The sequence below is a fragment of the Argentina silus genome (genome assembly GCF_951799395.1).
Source record: "Argentina silus genome assembly, chromosome: X".
Taxonomy (NCBI): domain Eukaryota; kingdom Metazoa; phylum Chordata; class Actinopteri; order Argentiniformes; family Argentinidae; genus Argentina; species Argentina silus.
In genome coordinates this window covers 24,235,879-24,255,474 of record NC_139653.1, presented here as the reverse complement: position 1 = coordinate 24,255,474, position 19,596 = coordinate 24,235,879, and the positions used below count along the sequence as shown (strand labels likewise).

General features: G+C 41.8%; 1 protein-coding gene across 1 annotated transcript in view; it reads left to right on the top strand.

Annotated features, from left to right (window-relative positions):
• LOC310822295 (cholinesterase-like) overlaps positions 1–19,353 on the top strand; it is a gene marked incomplete at both ends in the record, with an annotated part of 31,971 nt that extends 12,618 nt beyond the window's left edge. The window contains one exon of the mRNA XM_083694640.1: positions 19,346–19,353. Within this exon, the coding sequence (XP_083550766.1) occupies positions 19,346–19,353 (8 nt within the window). The remainder of the gene's footprint in view (positions 1–19,345) is intronic.
• Between the last annotated feature and the right edge of the window lie 243 nt (positions 19,354–19,596).

The window sequence follows — 19,596 nt, the reverse complement described above, 5'->3', positions numbered from 1 at the left end:
GTTCCTCAATCTAAACCTCCTCAAAATCTCTCACACAAATACAAGTGTTCAAATCAAACAAATTCAAATCAAACAAATTCAAATCAAACAAATACAAGTAAGGTGGTGAGCTAGCACAGCTCCAGAACACTGAATCAGCAGGCTTTTTATAGTCCATGTGGCTTGGGCTGATTGGTGGAATGGTGATTGATCAACCAGGAAGTGGGCGCAGCCTTCGGACCATGGACCATATGGAGTCTGCTGCACAACATTAAGGAGACAAACACAGAACACACACAACAACAAACACAGACCCGGGCAGAGCGTAGCTGCGACCGTCACAGGAGTATAGAGCCAAAAGAAGAAAAAAACACTGTCCCATTACTTACGCAGGGCACTGTATATTATGTACTGTATATTATATTATATTGTGTTATATGTTATTCATTGCCATACAAATTGTTATACTACCCTTTATTATCAGTCTTATCTCCAAGCAGTTGATTAAAAGCAGTTGATTATTTAAGTGTTTTGTCTCTGATTGGTTCCTTGTTTTACCACTATAACTTAGGTTGGACACAGGCTGTAGTTGTCCCCCATGAAATCGGTCTCTGTCCAATTGTATATCACACGCTTCTGTCTGTTTATATGTCACACGCTTTATCTCCGACACCACTAGGAACATTTTGTCAAAACTTAGGTGAATGATACGTCTTGCCATGCAGCATTTACAAAATTACACTGAGAGGCCCAATTTTTACGAAACGTGGATGAATGATGCGTCTTGCCATAGAGATTGTTTTAGAGTTTCGAGGTGATGCCGAATTATCTTGTGATGGTGAGGCTAATGTGAATTGTTGTTATCATAAAAATGTCATAATAGGGTGCAAAGAGGAAAGCACACCTCAGCGCACCTTTTGGTCAATTGACTGTTTTCACATAATACTGTCAAATCCTTGGCATTGAATCAAATAGGCACTGCAAGCTCTGATAACTTTTCAGTGAAAGGTTTGAATAATTGTCACCAATCCACACAAGGATGGGTGCTACATCATTTGTGGGGGACAACATGTTTACTGTACACTTATTTTGGAGTGAACTCTATAAACTCTAAACGGCATGCGTGCGTGTGTGCATGGATTTAGTAGCACATATTGGCCACAGTGAAAATTGTTGGAAGAAAAGGATTTATGCTGTGCAAGGCCCCTTAGTGTCTACCTTCTCAAAAACTGATTTTAGTTAGTGAATATAAATAGAATATGTCCCCACTGTTCAGGACTACAGTAAATGGTAAGAAGAGGACCAACCTATCAGAACAGTGGAGTTGACAGAAGGGGTGTTTGTTAAAGGTGTGGTTCACTATTTTTCTATGCACAGTACCTATTATTTAATATGTGGGCACTGTTGACTCAGAATGTTTTTATGTGAAAATCTTTGTTATTTAGTACTCACAGCTGCCGATGGCCATGCTCGGCTCACTCTAATGGAAGCATTCGGGGCAAATAGACTTTTGCTTTGTAGTGATCCATCTTTTTAAGTGTGAAGTTATTTATCGTATTACTCTTTTTTTGACAAACTTTAAACCAGGAAGTCATATTGATATAAAGTACCTAGGATACCAAGGATAATCCTACATTCAGGGCAAACAATTTAAAAAAAAATGAAATTATACATCGCAACGAACTGAAAAGTCCCATCATAACGTGTCATTATCTCAAATGGCTGTGTCATGTTTTGTGTGGGCTATAGTTAAAAATCTGAAAACTAACCCAAAGGGGTAGAGAGAAAACAAATAAAATGTTATTCAAAGAGCGCATTAACCATATGTGTTTCATAATACACAGAAATATATAAGAGAATTCAAACAATACAAGGTAGTAAAAAGGTCTTTACATTGTCTAGACTTGTCTGGTGTACTCTATTTCAAATAACTCCTCCGCCCCTTTTCCATCAGTCTCATTAGTTTTCATCCCCATCCGTGACACCAGTCTCTCTTTGGAAAATGCCAAACGTTCTCAGAAACGAGCACAATGATGTCACCACAAATGCAGAGGGTCATGTTTCATATGCCTATCTACACCCCAAATACACACACACACACATACACATACAGACGTGGACACACATGCATGCAAACATACACACACACACAGCTCAGAGTAGGAGCCAGAGGCCATCTTACGCCGAGTCACTTTTAAAAGGTCACATGGGAAGGAAGAGTCCAAACTGATTAGGAGGGTGTGTGTGTGTGTGTGTGTGTGTGTGTGTGTGTGTGTGTGTGTGTGTTTGTTATTGTGGCTCAAATGAACAGCAATGGCATTTAAGGATCCCAGTTCATCTGTCCCATAAATACAGCAAATAAAAAATGCAGGATACAGTTAAGAAAAAAAGATGTTTAGATCGGAGAGAATGCATATCGCTATTCTGTTTGCATTAAGGTATGTTCAACATCAGAAAGGACACAAGCTAAGAGGCTTATGCACTTCAAAACTGACACAATAATCAAGCAGATAATCCCCCCCCCCACACACACACACACAAACACACAAAACAATGAAGTTATTCTTGCATCACAAGATTTTAAATTGCATGATTCAAGCAAAACAGTTAACTTCTCCCCAACACCAGATACACTTTAAATCAATATTCTGACCTTTGCTTTGTTACACTATTTAGACTATTTATCTTTCCAGCCAAAGAAAATGTACAAATACCACATGAAGCCAAACTACGAACTGATTGTCCTCTAAAAAGGCCTGGCATTATATTTGTAAACAAATGTGTATTTAACTAATATTTACAATATACATCATGTTGTTTCACATCAGTTAATTTTTTTTTTTAACGACCAATGATTCTAAACATAGTTGAGCATAGAGAAGGAGACAGTCCCAGGTCCCAGTTCCAGGCCCTTTATCCTCCACACCCCTCCTGTTGTTTTCTGGGAAGAATTTACTCCTCCAGTCCAGCATGTAAGACAATGGTGGAGTTCTTCATTGCTGCTCCAACTCATATCAGTACCCACTGAAGGAGAGAAGGAGAGGGAGGGAGGTGAGGGGGTATTAAGAGAAAGAAGGGTATGAGGGAAAAGGGAGATAGACAGGATATGCTGTATTGTTACATTCTTAAAGATGTGAATAGGATAATAGGACCTCAGTAGTCCTGTTGTACTACTGCTTTAGTTAACATAATATGACTCTCCAGTCAATAACAACCACATAGTTGTTCTTCAGAGTACTTATGTAAGAAATAATTTCATGGTAAGCACCAGCCAAATACCATAATGTTGGATACCTCCCCAGCAATCACTCATTTCTCCTTCCTCTTTTCAAAGAACACTCACCGTGTGACATTATCAGTTAAAGACCATTCATTGCCTAGCAACCGAATGACAGTCAATCGAGAGGGATAGAGAGAGAGAGCGTATAAAGGTCCTCATATCAGTACATGAAAAATAGCCTAGAAGTGTTGAATTTATTGGATAAAATTGTGAGTTGAACCAATAAACCATGTCCAGTTGAAATGTGAAAAGACAGCAGATCAGCCACTGACTCCCAGTATTGCTGACACACCTATTTATATCAAGTGTGCAGTAAACATGTTGTAAAATTATTCAAACCATTGAATGACAAGTTACTGGAACGTGTAATGCTTATTTGATTAATTTCCAAGGATTTAAGGTGGTCTATCACCTTAGCCGCACCATCATGAGATGAATTGGCATCACCTCAAAACTCCTAAACAATCTCTATGGCAAAACGCATCATTCATCAAGTTTTGTCAAAATTGTTCCAGTGGTGTCGGAGATAAAGCATGTGACATACGAACAGAAAGAGACTGATCCATAGTCCCCTCCCAATTTCATCATGGGGAACAACTAACCCTGAAATGCTTAGGCTAAGTGGGATTCCTTTCAAGGTTGATACTGAATTAAACAGGCGCTACTATAACTTGGACTACGAATATAGTAACCTGACTCGCACAAACTGTGCTGTCATCATGACTCCCATCTGACCCAAATCTCTGGTCTGATTTCAAATAATGCTATTAAATAAAGCAAGGTTAATTCTCTAGTAACTATATGAATTAACCACACAAATCGAAGAATCACTCATGTAAATCATCAAAGCTTTATAGCGCGCCTAATGTGGGTTAACTGGGACAGGATAGGTGCCAGACTCTGATTGATGCTTGCCAAACATACCATGCCCTAATGAATCAAATAAACACTACAACATGGCCCTTGAGAGGCAACAACCCTTACATAGCGAGAGACAGGACAGGAAGGGAGGCGGGAAAATGTCTGATAGGGCTTCCTTTGGAAACAAAACTTTGGCACATTTTCCTCATGGCACTAAGCACTGGTTTTGAACAGTAGCCTACCTCGCACAAACTACGCACCTCTCATTCTTTTGTTTATCATGACTCCAAACCTGCTCCCAACTAACCCAAATCTGTGTGCTGCTTTTAAATAATGCTATCAAATAAAGCAAAGGAAATTCATTAATCTACACGAAAGCAGCACTAGGCTACAATGTAGGCCTAGTCTACAAACATGAGCTTATACCGGAAACTTTCGATTTGATCCCCTGCGCGTAATTTATTTTCGATGCAAGGCTCTGGGATGGAGGGGGATAGACTCCTGTTCTTATGTGCAGAATGATATTTTTAATGCTCCTAATTTTGGAACTCAAAGACTATTTTGGATTACAATAGTAGATATTGGTTGCATTAGGCCTATGATGGAGATTTTTTTAAGCCCACATGCGAGCCTATTGCCTATTGAAGAGATGGGATGAACAGGACAGGAGGAAAAATGGAGGCTATTCTTAGAAAGACATGACATCTTTGGAAGGTTGTTCATTACCACTGCCACTGTCTGAATTCCCACTTTGTGACAGTGCCATGGCCTTTCAGATCCAATGATTTTTTACCTTCCATACTGTAGGACGGGTTCCATTTTAAAAGAATGAAAGGCTATACTGTAAAATATGCACTACTATTTTTGCACTACTAACCGACTAACCGACTAACCGTGACAACAGTCGCAATGACAGGGTCAGTTCAATATATTTTATATACTCTAGCTCTTAGCTCCACAAATTAAATAACACCAACTAAAAATGCTTCACTGTATTGTGTAACAATAGAGGGTACCCAGACGTATATATGGAGTTTGCTATCAGGACAGCCTATAGTTAATTTAGTTTACTACAGCCCATAGACTGTAAAAACTAAAAGGGGCCTATAACACATTGTAAGCCTATCCATTAGAATTGTTCAACTATGCCCCCTGGTGGTTGTTTTTCCAAGATGAAATACCTACAGTGAATTCAGACCCCTTCACGTTTTCCACATTGTGTTACGGCCTTATTCTAAAATGGATCCAATTAATTATTTTTCCTCATCGATCTACACATAGTACCCCATAACGACAAAGTGAAAACTGTTTTTATAAATGTTTGCTAATTTATTACAAATAAAAAACTGAAATATCACATTTACATAAGTATTCAGACCATTTGCTATGACACTCGAAATTGAGCTCAGGTGCATCCTGTTTCCATTGATCATCCTTCAGACATGAGTTCCTTTGTGGAGACTGGAGAACCTTCCAGAAGGACAATCATCTCTGCAGCACTCTACCAATCAGGCCTTTATGGTAGAGTGGACAGATGGAAGCCATTCTTTAGTAAAAAGCACATGACAGCCCACTTGGAGTTTGCCAAAAGGCACCTAAAGGACTCTCAGACCATGAGAAACCAGATTCTCTGGTCTGATGAAAGCAAGATTGAACTCTTTGGCCTGAATGCCAAGCGTCACATTTGGAGGAAATCAGGCACCACTCATCACCTGGCCAATACCATCCCTATGGTGAAGCATGGTGGTGGCAGCATCATGCTGTGGGGATGTTTTTTAGTGTCAGGGACTGGGAGACTAGTCAGGATCAAGGGAAAGATGAATGGAGCAAAGTACAGAGAGAGATCCTTGATGAAAACTTGCTCCAGAGCGCTCAGAACCTCAGACTGGGGCAAAGTTTCACCTTCCAACAGGACAATGACCGTAAGCACACAGCCAAGACAATGCAGGAGTGGCTTCGGGACAAGTCTCTGAATGTCTTTGAGTGGCCCAGCCAGAGCCTGGATTTGAACCCGATCAAACACCTCTGGAGAGACCTGAAAATAGTTTTGCACAGACACTCCCCATCCAACCTGACAGAGCTTGAGAGGATCTGCAGAGAAGAATGGGAGAAACTCCCCACATACAGGTGGGCCAAGCTTGTAGCATCATACCCAAGAAGACTTGAGGCTATAATTGCTGCCAAAGGTGCTTCAACAAAGTACTGAGTAAAGGGTCTGAATATGTATGTTAATGTGATATTTCAGTTTTTTATTTTTAATAAATTAGCAAACATTTCTAAAAACCCATTTTGGCTTTGTCATTATGGTGTATTGTGTGTAGATAGATGAGGGAAAAACATTTATCCATTTTAGAATAAGGCTGTAACATAACAAAATGTGGAATACTGAAAATCTAAATCTGAATACTTTCCGAATGCACTGTATAATAAAATGTGGAAAAAGTTTACTTGCTACTGCCATGGCGGTATCACCGCACTACCGTCGCTCAACCATGAACCTTTTAAACTCTGACCTACTCTAATTGTAATCCAAAACCGAGATAATTTTAGACCATGATTTTTTTGTTTTTCTCTTATTTTTTTTCTTTCCCTGTCTTTCTTTTGTTCCTCTGTTATCCCTTGGTTGGCCAGAGAGAGTTATCAACAGGGGTTTGACACATGCTGGCACACTTTCTGGCAGTATTTCAGGAGCAAATGTAGGGAGAAGATAGAGCGACAGAGAGAGGTAGACAGAAAGATAGAATCAATAAACATGCTGGTCTGTGCTGGTGAATATGCCACCTTTTTTGCAGGTACGATTTCAGTTGTAAAGGAAGAGAAGGGGTGACCTGGGAAAACTCTGAGCCCTTGTTTCTGCTATAACTAGTGGCCGGCACTTTTCCAGATCACATAATGTGATCAGGAAGATCCTCTGGCCTCGCAGCTGCTAAGTCACTACTTCTGCATTCAGCATTGATTCAGCACCACATTATTCATCATCCTCACAAGATGAAATCACCTTCAAGCAGCAGACTGGGCAGGCAGTCCCCACCCCCAGTTTGCATTAATTCCCAGAGATGGTTGATCTGGTTGGCCCTTCAGAAGGAATCATAAAATGCCACAGAATAAATACCATGGCAACGTGAGAACGGATATGACCTATGCTGTCAGCAGAGATGGAGAGACACATCATTCAAATAAGACAGAAGATTAAAGAGAGAGAGAGAGAGAGAGAGAGAGAGAGAGAGAGAGAAAATAGGGTAGGGAGAAATGTAGGGAGGCGAGTGGGTTAGAGAGAGAAAGGGGATAAGAGGGGCAGAGAGAGACAAAATAAATGAAACATGAGAAGACTTTCAAAGTGAGCAGGGAATTCTTGACATTGAACAACAGAAGGATAGAAGAGAAATGTATATAGCTTATGACGAGTAAAAGCTCAAAAATATAATTCATTTTAGAATGATTGGACAAGTTTTGTAACAATTCTCCAAGCTCATGTTTTTATGCATACATTGTAGTTTTGCGATGGCTGGGGAGATAATTGTTTGAAATGGAGGGGCAAATGTTATTACTTTTGTGTGTATAGGTAGATTGATTCATGCACGCCTCCTGTGTGTCTTGGAGTGCTGTATATACCTCTTTCATGTATTCACATTAATTTCACCTCTTTCTTATACATTATGCTTTCTTGCTTTCTTTCTTCCTCAGTTGCAATTAAACTGTTTCACACTAGTACTGTATCACACACACAGCAATCTTTTACAGCTGTCATTGTCCCTGTGTCCACAACCCTATATCTGTAGTGGCCTACCCCTATATCTGTATTCTAGTTACCTGCATTCTATTAGTGTTGGAGGTTGTATAGTAGTGTGTAAGTAGTGTGAGTAGTGTGAGTTGTGTATAGTACAAGAGCCGTAGTTAATCATATAGTAGACCCTAGAGTACCAGACAAACTCAAAACTCTCTCCCCAAAGTCCCCCCCCCCCCCCCCCCCCAACTCCCTCCTCCCCCATGTCTCTCTTTGGTATATTTACAGCTTGTGTATTTGGGGACTGCAGACTCTGACGGAGCTGTTGCCGTCTCTTTGAAGTGAGATTTCAAACAGGTAGTGAGTGAGTATCTTTAGTTTGTGTACTACCACTCACTTGGTGACAGTGTCTACAGACTGTTCTGTTGCCCTGTGTGGGAGTTTCTAGGTCTCTGGAATGTTTGTAACTGTAACACTGAACTCAGATCTGTATAGATGGTAGTGACAAGGGCATACATGGGGTGAATGGCAGATTTGTAAACAGTGTGGAGAGATGGCTGCCTGGCTGCCGCCGATTGTGGCTTGTCAGTGTAGGTAGAGATCTGAGAGTGTACGAGATGGCTCATCACTGAGAGTGGAGATGTGGAGGTGGTGAGGAGAGACATTGATCATTGAGGATAGCAGGAAGACACAACAATTGGGGTTTGCTACTACTACTACTATTGCAAAATAAAGTAAGCTGGCCGAAAAAGAGAGAAAGAACGTTAATGTGCCGGCTTGAAGGATGAGGACCCCTTCAATCCGACTACAGCTTGCGGGTCCAACACTGGGGCTTGTGTCAAAAGCTTGCTCATTCCCAGCCAAACGGTGACCTTCTTAGATCTGACCATGGAGTCTTGTTCAGAGTCTTGTTCAGAGCTGTGTCCAGTCAGACACATGGCACTAAACGGGTGTCTGCAGGTGTTCCACCCAGCTACAGGGGTATCTTACCCTATGAGGCTCCTGGGTCTAATGGCTCCATCGATTGAGGTCATTCGGCTGGGCCTTCTCCACGTGCGAGACTCCCAGCGATGGGTGTTCTCACTCCACTGGGATCCGTCTCAGCAATGACAAGTGCTCATCTCCACATGATGTCTGGCAGCACTGGTGTGGTGGAGAGACTCTTTCCCCATGGGGAGAGTCCTCGAGCAACTGGTTGTGACAACAGTTATGTCCACCGTGGCGTATGTCAATCGCAGAGGAGGGTCACGCTCTCTTCAATTCGGTCAGTGACAGGAAGGTTGTTGACATAGAGCAGTGAATGTCGGCTGTCCCTCAGGACTGCTCATGTACCTCCTGATTGGCCCGGGAAACCTTGGAGGTCACAGATAGCTCAGCTACTCTATGCACCCCTAGGCAATTCCCCTTGCGCAGGGACTTATTGTCCCAAGCGAAGGGCCAATTGTTCCACCCTTATCCAAGCTGATCTATGGGTTGTTTTGGCTTATTGTCTTGGCTCCACCCTGCGTTCTCCAGTGGCATGATATGCTCATGATGACCTTCTGCATAATACTGCCAGGACATCGGCCTATTGATGCCCGCATGATGCAGGTCTTCACCACAGGTTTTTCTTAGGGGCTTACTGCCGAAGCCATGTCAGCTCAGAAAGGTTAACCCACTAGGCAGTGGGACAGTGGATGGTGGAAGTCAGGGCATATCCACAAACTCTGGGCACACTGGGGCCCACTGCTGCTCTGAGATGCCCTGCTGTATAGCCTGGTGCCACAAGGCACCCAGTTACTGTGTGCAACCATGATTGGCACAGCAGAAGTATTGGTAATGGAGAGGCTATGTCCTGTTAGGAAAGACTTACGCACTCGGCTCTCCATAGCTCAGAAGAGCTTGCCAGCGGCAGCACCTGAAGGCGAGGAACAGCAAGCAGTGGACATGCAACAGAGCAATTAGCAAGCTAGCATACAACAGAGCTATCGAGGATGACTGCATTAGGCACATCACACCACCCTGTGAACACACACACACACACACACACACACACACACACACACACACACACACACATGCTTTCATCTCCCATCCCCACCCCTACAGTTCACTGACTCATATTTAAGAGTCTGATGGGCAATGCCATCTCGTTCTTTTGACAACGGGAGATTGTCTATGACTCAAAATAACCCAATGACCTCATGGCTCTGGCTCTCTTCACTGGAGAGGGAGAAAGGGAAAGAAATGAGAGCAAGGAGGATGAGAAAGAGAGAGTGAGAATGGTTGGTGGCTTTATTTTGTTCCCAGCTCTCGATTGATAACTAGATGAAGCTGTATGTCATTGAAGGGGATGGGAGATGGAGAGACTGAGGATAATAATAAATTAACATATCTGTCTGTCTGTGTATCTCAGGGACAAATTCTGATACATATCCTCTATCTCTGATGAACAGTAGAGGGGAGGGGACATAAGAGGGGATGTTATTACCTGGTCTCTACCCACAGATGGTTTCTATCAGATGATACATCGTCTGTTCCAATTCTTGGGCCAACAGCGATCAACACCCCCAAAAATATTATAATATTATAATGTACTGGACATTTTTGAGAGGTAAAAAAACCCAGATTGCACTGCGGGTGGGTGTGGCTATGGCTAGCTAGTTTATGTTTTCTGCATTCTGCACGCGTGCATGTGCGTACGCACGGCACTTCCAGGGTAAGATAGAGAGAGAGGGAAGAGAGGAAGAGACATAAGAAATACAGAAACGTGTGATCAAAGCGTGTCTTGGCTCAGAGTCTGAGCCCTCCTTATCCCCAGGAACTGGGCTCTCAGCTGAGCCAGTGTCCCTAGCAAGCAGACACGCACTGTCAATAACACACGCACGCACGCATGCACGCATGCACACACACACGCACGCTCGCTCGCTCGCTCACACACTCACTCACACACATACACAAACACATAGACTCACACCTCCTTCACGTGGCCCACTCTCTCTTTCAAAACGTTTTGATGTTGATTTCTTAATACCCAGTTCTCCAGATCCCCAAACATACAGATCGAGCTGCACACACACACACACACACACACACACACACACACACATTCAGAACAAACCACAGAGTGCAGTTCTGAAGATCTGAGTTTCTCTTCCTCCCCATTCACTTTTCCCCTCTCTTTGGAAACCTTTGCTTAGGAAAACTAAATCTATAATCAGCTTAGTCGTGTTGATGCATCAGACATTTTTAATCAGCGATATTGAAAAGAGAGAGCAGCTCACAGTTAAGGAGCTTGGCAGAGGGAGGGAGTGAAAGGAGGAGGGCTGGAGCAATGGACACACAAACACATATTTGTTTTTTATTTATGTATTCCTCCTCTCTCTCGGGAAGGATGGAGGGATGCTTTGAAGAGGGCATGGGAACTGCCCCACTCCCCTTTTAACTCTTTTTTTTTTAGTCTTTAAAATGAAAGAAAGATTGAATAAATCAAGTCATATTTGTTTTTGGAATTTTGGATTGAATACGGTAGTTTGTGCTATAATTGCTTTTTGAAATGGATTTTCTAAACTGCAGCCAGGCCTTTCTTGATTTCAATGAGACCTGAAATCTAGATGAATAATGCTTAAACGCAGTAGCATAACTGGACAAGTAACAAAATGGATAGAAAGAATCAGCTCCCATCCCAGATCTGGGAGAACACTTGATATGGAATGGGGGTTTGGACCTCTGCTGCTGAGCAGACGGATAAGAGACCTAATGGTTTGCGATCAATGTGGAGAGGAGTCAAAGAGATGGGGAATGAAGGGAGGGGAGGGAGGGTTGACAAGCAATGTTTCTGCTCCCCCTTGTATTACATTAATGTAATGTACTGTGTATCTACATCTCCCTCCCTCTCCCTCTCCCTCTCTCTCTCTCTCCCTCTCCCTCTCTCTCTCTATATATATATATATATATATATATATATATACACACACACACACACACACACACACACACACACAAACAGTGGGCCAAGGCAAATCCATTCTTATTTCATTCCCTGGACATAAATTGGATTAGAGAGAACTGGGAAGGTCGGAGTGTGTTTATGGAGAGGAGAAAACAGGAAGAAGTCTATGGCATGTGTATTCTGGTACATATTCAGCCCTACCTGTGTGTGTGTGTGTGTGTGTGTGTGTGTGTGTGATTTTCTGACATGCATGCTTGGCCTATCAATGTGACTGCACATGGTTTTAATGGCTATTGATTCACTAGTCAATGAGATAATTGCCCTTTTGTTATTACAGTAAGCTTAAAGCTGCAATTATTTACATAACCATGGCATTGTCTGTCTTGATTTATTTAAATCAAAAATTACAATGTATGACATCACCTCATTTCTCAGGGTCCATGCTGGAAACGTATTAATTTAAACCATTTGTGAGTCAACAACTCTTTCTATCATGTTTTTTATTAATCATGACATGCCTACTGAGTACCTATTCTAATTTTGACAATGATCTAGGGAGGATTTACAGGGGAGCAAAATGGTGTTGACGTGTACAATAAGCCTCATTGTTGTCCTGTGGTTTGGACCACAGTCCCACTGTGCCATTTTACAGTGGTCATGTTGCTTTAACCAAAGTTGTGTAATACCTCAATGATGATAATGCTGTGTGCACACACAGACACACAGACACACACACACACACACACACACACACACACACACACACTCACGTTCACACACACGCTCACACACACACACACACACATGCTCGTTTGCACGCATACACGCACGGGTGGTTGTATTGATAGTCCACCCTCTGGCTCAAGAGAAGGCCTGTTACAGAAACCCCTGTCTCTACTCTGAGGCCATGCCCTGGACAAGACTACAGGACAAGGCCTTATACCAGGGATGTATTGGTAGGAAAAAGGTGGATAAATGCTAAGAAATTAATTAAAATTAAATAAATCAAGAAATAAATCAAGAAATATCACTGCCGAAAATCCTATCAGTGGGTCTGGCTATTGAATATGCAGTATCAGTAATGAGAATCCTGGCCTATTAGGGCCAGAGTGACGCTCCCATTTTTTAAACTGCCTTGTTAATAATTTAAAAGGAGTCAGCAATCAAACGAACATGCAATTCACTACCTTGTACAGTAGCTCATCCATATGCATGAACCCAAGCCTGGTTAGACGGTAGAGAGGCTGTGTCACGCTACAGAGCACTCTGAGAAATGGCATCCAAAATCTCTCTCTCCCTCCCTCTATACCTTTCATTCTTTCTACAACTTTTTCTCTCACACAATTTCTCAATTTCTTTCTCTCATTCTCTCTCTCTCTCTCTCTGAAGCCTCAGCAAGACACATACTCTGCAAGAGTGTTTGTGTTAAAAAAAATAAAGTCACCTGTGTAAGTGTTGAGTTTTCAGTGTGTTAATGTAGGATGAGACATTATAGGATGGTTGTGATACTATGCTCTCCCACCAACACAGACCACAGTGGGGATGGAGAGGATGGCTATGGCTGTGGCTGCAGGCTAGTCTCATGCTTATGACTTTGCCATGGTACATTTTTGAAATTATTCACCCCGTCAACATATTCACAGTCAACACATTCACCGCAGTTTACATAACTGCCCTGTCCAGATCCAAAGACACTCAGATGAGTACACAGCAAAAACACGTACATGTCCGCTGACACACACACACGGGTCCACATACACTCACACACATGCACTCAATCAGAGGAGTGTATAACGTGTGTGTGTGTGTCTTGCTGAGACAATGTGTGTGAGTGTGTGTGTGTGTGTGTGTGTGTGTGTGTGTGTGTGTGTGTGTGTGTGTGTATGTTTGCATGTGTTTGCTGTGTGCTCATCTGAGTGTCTATGGATCTGCATAGAAACCTATGTGTGTGTGACCTTTGGGTCTTAATTGCTCCATGCGTTTCTTGAAATGGGAGATTCATTGTGGACTCTAAGGTAGATTTACCCCCTTTCCCTGCCTACATCCTTGCTCTTAAAAATAAATAAAAAAGGAAAGATGAGGTGAGATCTTGGTGATAACAAGGGACTTACGGTTATGTCGTATGTGATTTAAACATATACCCTGTCGGTTGTGCCAAGTTAGCCCTAACATAATATCCATGGTTGTATTCCTGCAAGGCTCCAGGTTAGCCCTAATGCATCCTCATAATGCTCCATAGTACTATTAAGCTAGTTCATGTCCAGCCCCCGAGGGGCTAATATTAGCCACACAGTGCAGGTTAAAGTGGCTGTAAGAGTTGAGTGATTGGGGGAGCGATACATCAGGCCGTGGACCGGTCTCCTGGGCTTCTCTCTCACTCACACATACACACACACACACACACACACACACACACACACACACACACATGGACACACGGACACACACACACACACAGACACACACACTCTCTCTCTCTCTGTCCTGGGTCTGGCGTGGGTTCGCCATATAGGACTGAGCAGTTTGGTTAAGAGGACTGTTTGTGAGGTTTTTGTGTGTGTGTGTGTGTGTGTGTCATGGAGTGGGGGAGCAGAGAAGTAAAGAGGATGGAGTGGGAGAGCGGATCGGTAATCACAAACTGCCAGGAGTGGTTATCCTGGCGACGCCTCACCGGCCTCTTGCCCACTAACACACACACTCACACACACTGCAGCCTCCGCCAGTGGCCAAAACAGGGTTTATCAGACGCCTTACACAGAAAACACCCCATTTATTTTCAATACATTAGAGTTGTCAGGACGAGAGGCCTGTTTAGTTATTTGTATATTTATTTATATATTATTTTCATTTATGTACTTTGGGTGGCCGATTGGCGACTAGTTTAACTATTATGGCTGTGAAATGTAAAAACAAATATAGGAAAGAGTTAATCTGATGATTGGCTGTGAATTACCACAAATCACAAACCTCAAAGGCAACTGATATATCCGCCCAGAACAGGGGTGCCAAAGATACAGCCCGTCAGGTCTAAACAGGCCAGTGGGTGAAAAAAAAAACATTGATTTTTTAAGGATAGATCAGCTTTGAAATGGGACAGCAATTAAGTGATATCAGAAACCATTGCTTGCATAATGTCTTTTCCTTTTTTATTTTATTTTAACCTACCACCCCCTCCCCTGATTAGAGGACATACAAAAAAAGTAAGACTCCTACTTACAGCTATTTATTGCACTTGGTACATGTAATATACAAATATAAATATACAGTATATATCTGTCTATAGTTTCTTATTATAGCTTGTAATGGATTTCTATATATATTGGTTATAAATATAAATATAAACAAGTGTACAGTAAACATTTTGTCCCCCACGAATGATGTAACGCCCCACAGGGAAGGCTTTTCTTTTGGTGCGGTCACCTTCTGTGACCAAAGAGAAAAATGACTTGGGTGCCATTAGGCTACGATTGTACTAACTTTGTAGTGATATAAGATACCTATACTTCAAACACAAATGTCACCAGTCTTGCTTCTAACAGCTTTGTGTTGACAGAGGCCGAATCATAGTCCCCTCTCTGATTTCATCGGTGGAGGACAATTAATTATTAATTATATTTTTAGTTCCAACCTCCAGATGCCCACAGATAAACCCATCTTGAAAATGAGGCATTCATCTAACTTTGAGAAAGCTACTGTGACACTGTAATATTGAGCTCTGTGGAAATGAGGCATTGATTGTAAGCTGGGTATAGTGTAATATCAAGTATTGTCATAATATGAGGCGCCGGTGCGCACAACAGTGGACATTTGTTTAGTTGTATTCTTTTTTTCCGGCCCACGTGACGTTGCATTTGGTCCAATGCAGCCCAGGACCAAAATTAGTTGACACTATGACACTATGACAACAAGGTATGGAAAGACAGAGGGGGGGGGGGCTGTGCCCTCATCCTGTCTCTTGCTGTTTTAAGTCAGGCTCTGGGTCATTAATCAGCCTATCACAGCAATGTCTGGGGGAATTAAACACTCCTATTGAAGAGGAATTACACCCACACAAGCACACACACACACACACCCACACACACACACACACACCCACACACACACACACACACACACACACACACACACACACACACACACATTATTATCTAAACACCTCTGTGAAATTGCACTGGGCTGTTTTTCCGCTCTACCACCTTTACTACAGAGAAACATAAGAGAAACCACAAAGAGAACAGTACTGGGCTTTGTCCACTAACACAAGGTGCCCTCAACCCAAACATGACTGGATGCACAGAGAATAGATAGATAGATAGAGAGAGAGAGAGAGAGTCAGGGGAGGATGAAAGGTAAAAGGACAAGAGGAGGAAAAGGAAGTGAGGGGAGTAGAGGAAGGAAAGGAGAAAGGTAAAAAGCTAACCCCTACCCCCCCCACCCACCCCCCCCCCCCCCCCCACACACACACACACACACACACACAGACAGACAGACATGCCAGAGTGAGAGATGATTGATAGAGGGCACACAACCCTTTTAAAAACGTGTCCCCTCGATCACCTCTGATACAGCTCCTCTTTAGTCAGTGTAACAAACACACAGAGGCAAGCTCTCTCTCTCTCTCTCTCTCTCTCTCTCTCTCTCTCTCACACACACACACACACAAACATTCACATAATTTTTAACAATGTAACTCCCTCATCAGTACCCCCCCACACACACACACACCCCCACGCCCCCACATAAACATAATGCTCACACACGCACACACACAAACATACCATCAGACAGATCTGTCTCATGTGGTTGCCAGAGTAATACGGGTCACTGCCAGTTCAGCCAACCTCTCACTCATATGAGCTCATAGAAAACAGATGGAGGTGTTTAAGAATGGTTAAAGTGTTTTTTTTCCCAAGGAAAGGGCTGTTTGATTCCTACTGTAACACTGATGCTTTAGTATGAGGTGTGAGGTGTTTGCTTTTCTCTCTGTTAGATGCAAAATTACTCAATGCTGTGTGAATATGCACTGTCAAAATGAGATGAGGAGAAAGAGTGTGTGTGTGTGTGTGTGTGTGTGTGTGTGTGTGTGTGTGTGTGTGTGTGTGTGTGTTCGTGCGTGCGAGAGAGTGTGTGTGTGTGTGAGGGAGAGATGAGAGCAACAATGCATATTATCTGTGAGAGTTAGATTAGTAATATAAATAGAATGGAAGCATTCATGCTAGAAACAATGCTTACAAAATGGTCTGAATTCACTTAAAGGGCAGTCTCTTTAAGCAGAAAAGTGATTTTGTTTTGCAATTCACATTCTATTCTCTCCGCCTGACTTCCCTCTCTCTTTCCTCTCCCTACCATCCATCCCTGGTTCATGTTTTCTTGTGTTTAAAAAAAAGCTAGTCGTCAGAGCCGCCGCGGTCCTAATGTGTTTACCGCTTTCACAAACCACACAAACAATTCCTACAGGGAGCATTTAGAATATCACTTGACACACAGAGGAAGACCTCCTCTGTTTCCTGTCGGCCTGGCTAAGTTCAGGCTTGAATCTAGGCCCAGACATCTCTGGCATTTCTACTTTTACACCACTTTCTGTAGACTACAGTAGGAAGAGTGTCCTTCCATATGAAACTTAATCTTGTGAACCCTTGTAGGGCACAGAGTTCTTGCGTCAGAGTTCTGTCCTGCAGGTTTAATCTCCCATAAAGTTAGAAGAATGGTAAAGAGAGAGAGGTAGGGGAAAGAGAGAGGGATGTGAGGATGTATTAACGAAGGAGGGGAACATTATGTATCACTGCAAACTTGTCTTACGTCATTCTTTCAGTTATTGATTGAGGAGAAACACTGGTACAGTATCTACATAATTTCAAAACACCATACATTTCCCTATTATTATAAAATAATAGGTTCTAACAAAAATACACTTGTGATCCACTATGCAGAGATCTCCATACAGTAGGTCACTGTTTAACATATGAAATTGTCAACGATGGCAGAGCTTGGTTTACGTGCCATTTTCATACATTTTTGGGCGGTATTACACCTTGGCAAAACAACCAGCAGTAGGCATCTTTTGGATAGGCTTGCTGTACCTCAATGACACACTGAAGTCTTTAACATTGTGTTAGAAAATGTGCAAGGGAAGATGTCAGCATACTGTATTATATAAATATATTATTATATGTATAGCCTATATAACACATTATATGTATAGCCTACTCCTGTGGTTATAACCAACGTGAGTAATTTATGCCCACAGTAAAGAGGTGTTTTTTTCTCGTAGCAATCCTACTGCATTTGTCTCCTTTACCAATGTTTTTTGCTACTAGGCTACTACTACAGAACCAATTATAGACTCATTTATAAATTATGATTAAATGTACTGCATATGGGAGTGATCATTTTTGGTTTTCTGATTGGAACCTTGCTGTTTTTGGGTGTTGGTATAGGTTGGTATCATTAGGTGTCACAATAGGCTGTGTGAACATTCCATTTGTCAGCTGGAGGGCAGGCTGTCCTTCGAGCTGATAGTTATGATTATTAAGTGGTTTATATCAAATAAAATAACCATTATCTTATGTAATATGGTCGAGGGCAGTTAGAACAGATTTCCGATACCTACAGAAGCTATTGGTCGATTTTTTACATTTACATTGGCCTCTCTACACATAAATTCAACTATATATAATCAATGACACATGAGGCTAAATGAGCTGGACGTTTTTGCAATCTGTGGGGTACAGTCACCATACGGTCACCATACATAATGTTAGTCAAATCTCCACTACAATAGTTGAGATATATCAAACCACTTGGCCAGCTAGCATGTTTCTTTCCATGTCATGTTGAGTAAGGTAGATAGCTAGTTATAGTTACTGAGAAACTTGCCTCATGTTTATTGCAAACCTTACTGTTAGCTGGTTTAGATAGTTAGTTACTGGTCGCTGACCAGTTTTGTAAATGCATCTCTCTGCTGTTTGACAGATGACGAGTCAAAAAGTATGAAAAATAAACTTCAACTGTCAAGACAATTTGTCAGTTATCACTGGCTGGTACACTTTTATTTCATATCACCCAAATATCAAATCATGCCGCCAATTTTGTGAGAAAGCAGTTTTACATTAGTGTGGATGAGAAAAGGCTGCAACTCTTAATACAACGAATATGTAGGCTATTAGCAGTCATACACTTTGACTTCTATAGTTGTATTTAGACATGTCGATAATTAAGTGTGACAATGGGAGTTTTGATGTTCCATTATTAGATGTGCTATTATCAGAGGTAGGAAGAAGGGAGTGTGCACAAGTCAAATGTGTTGCTTAATGTTCACTGATATGCAATTTTTGTTTGCTAGAGTTGACATCAACTATGCCTATCACCAGTATCTAGACTTTTCGTTAAAACATGGAACGTGTTAAAGCGGGCTATACAAATAAGGAATGTAAAGGAATGTAAAGCCGTAATTTCTACAAACCCACTTAAATTCCCTCTAAGGAATCGGTCTGTAATGAGCAGCGATTGAGCCTACAGTGTGGGGGGAAGGTGTGATCATGTATCTCAGCGAATTTATCATCTTCTCTAGGCTACTGATGATCTATTCTGAGATATTGAGAATAGACATTTACAAGAGATTAAAGTTTGATTCAGTTTTAAATGTCAAACACACGATGAAAACACAATAAAACAATGATGAAAGATGACACATTTTAACCTATGCTATTTAATTTAATTTAATTAATCACATCAAATAACATAGAAGGGAAGTCTAATACAAACCTAGTATAGTGCAGAAGAAAATGTTGCAAAGCACCCAGAAAAAAATTCAGTTGTGCG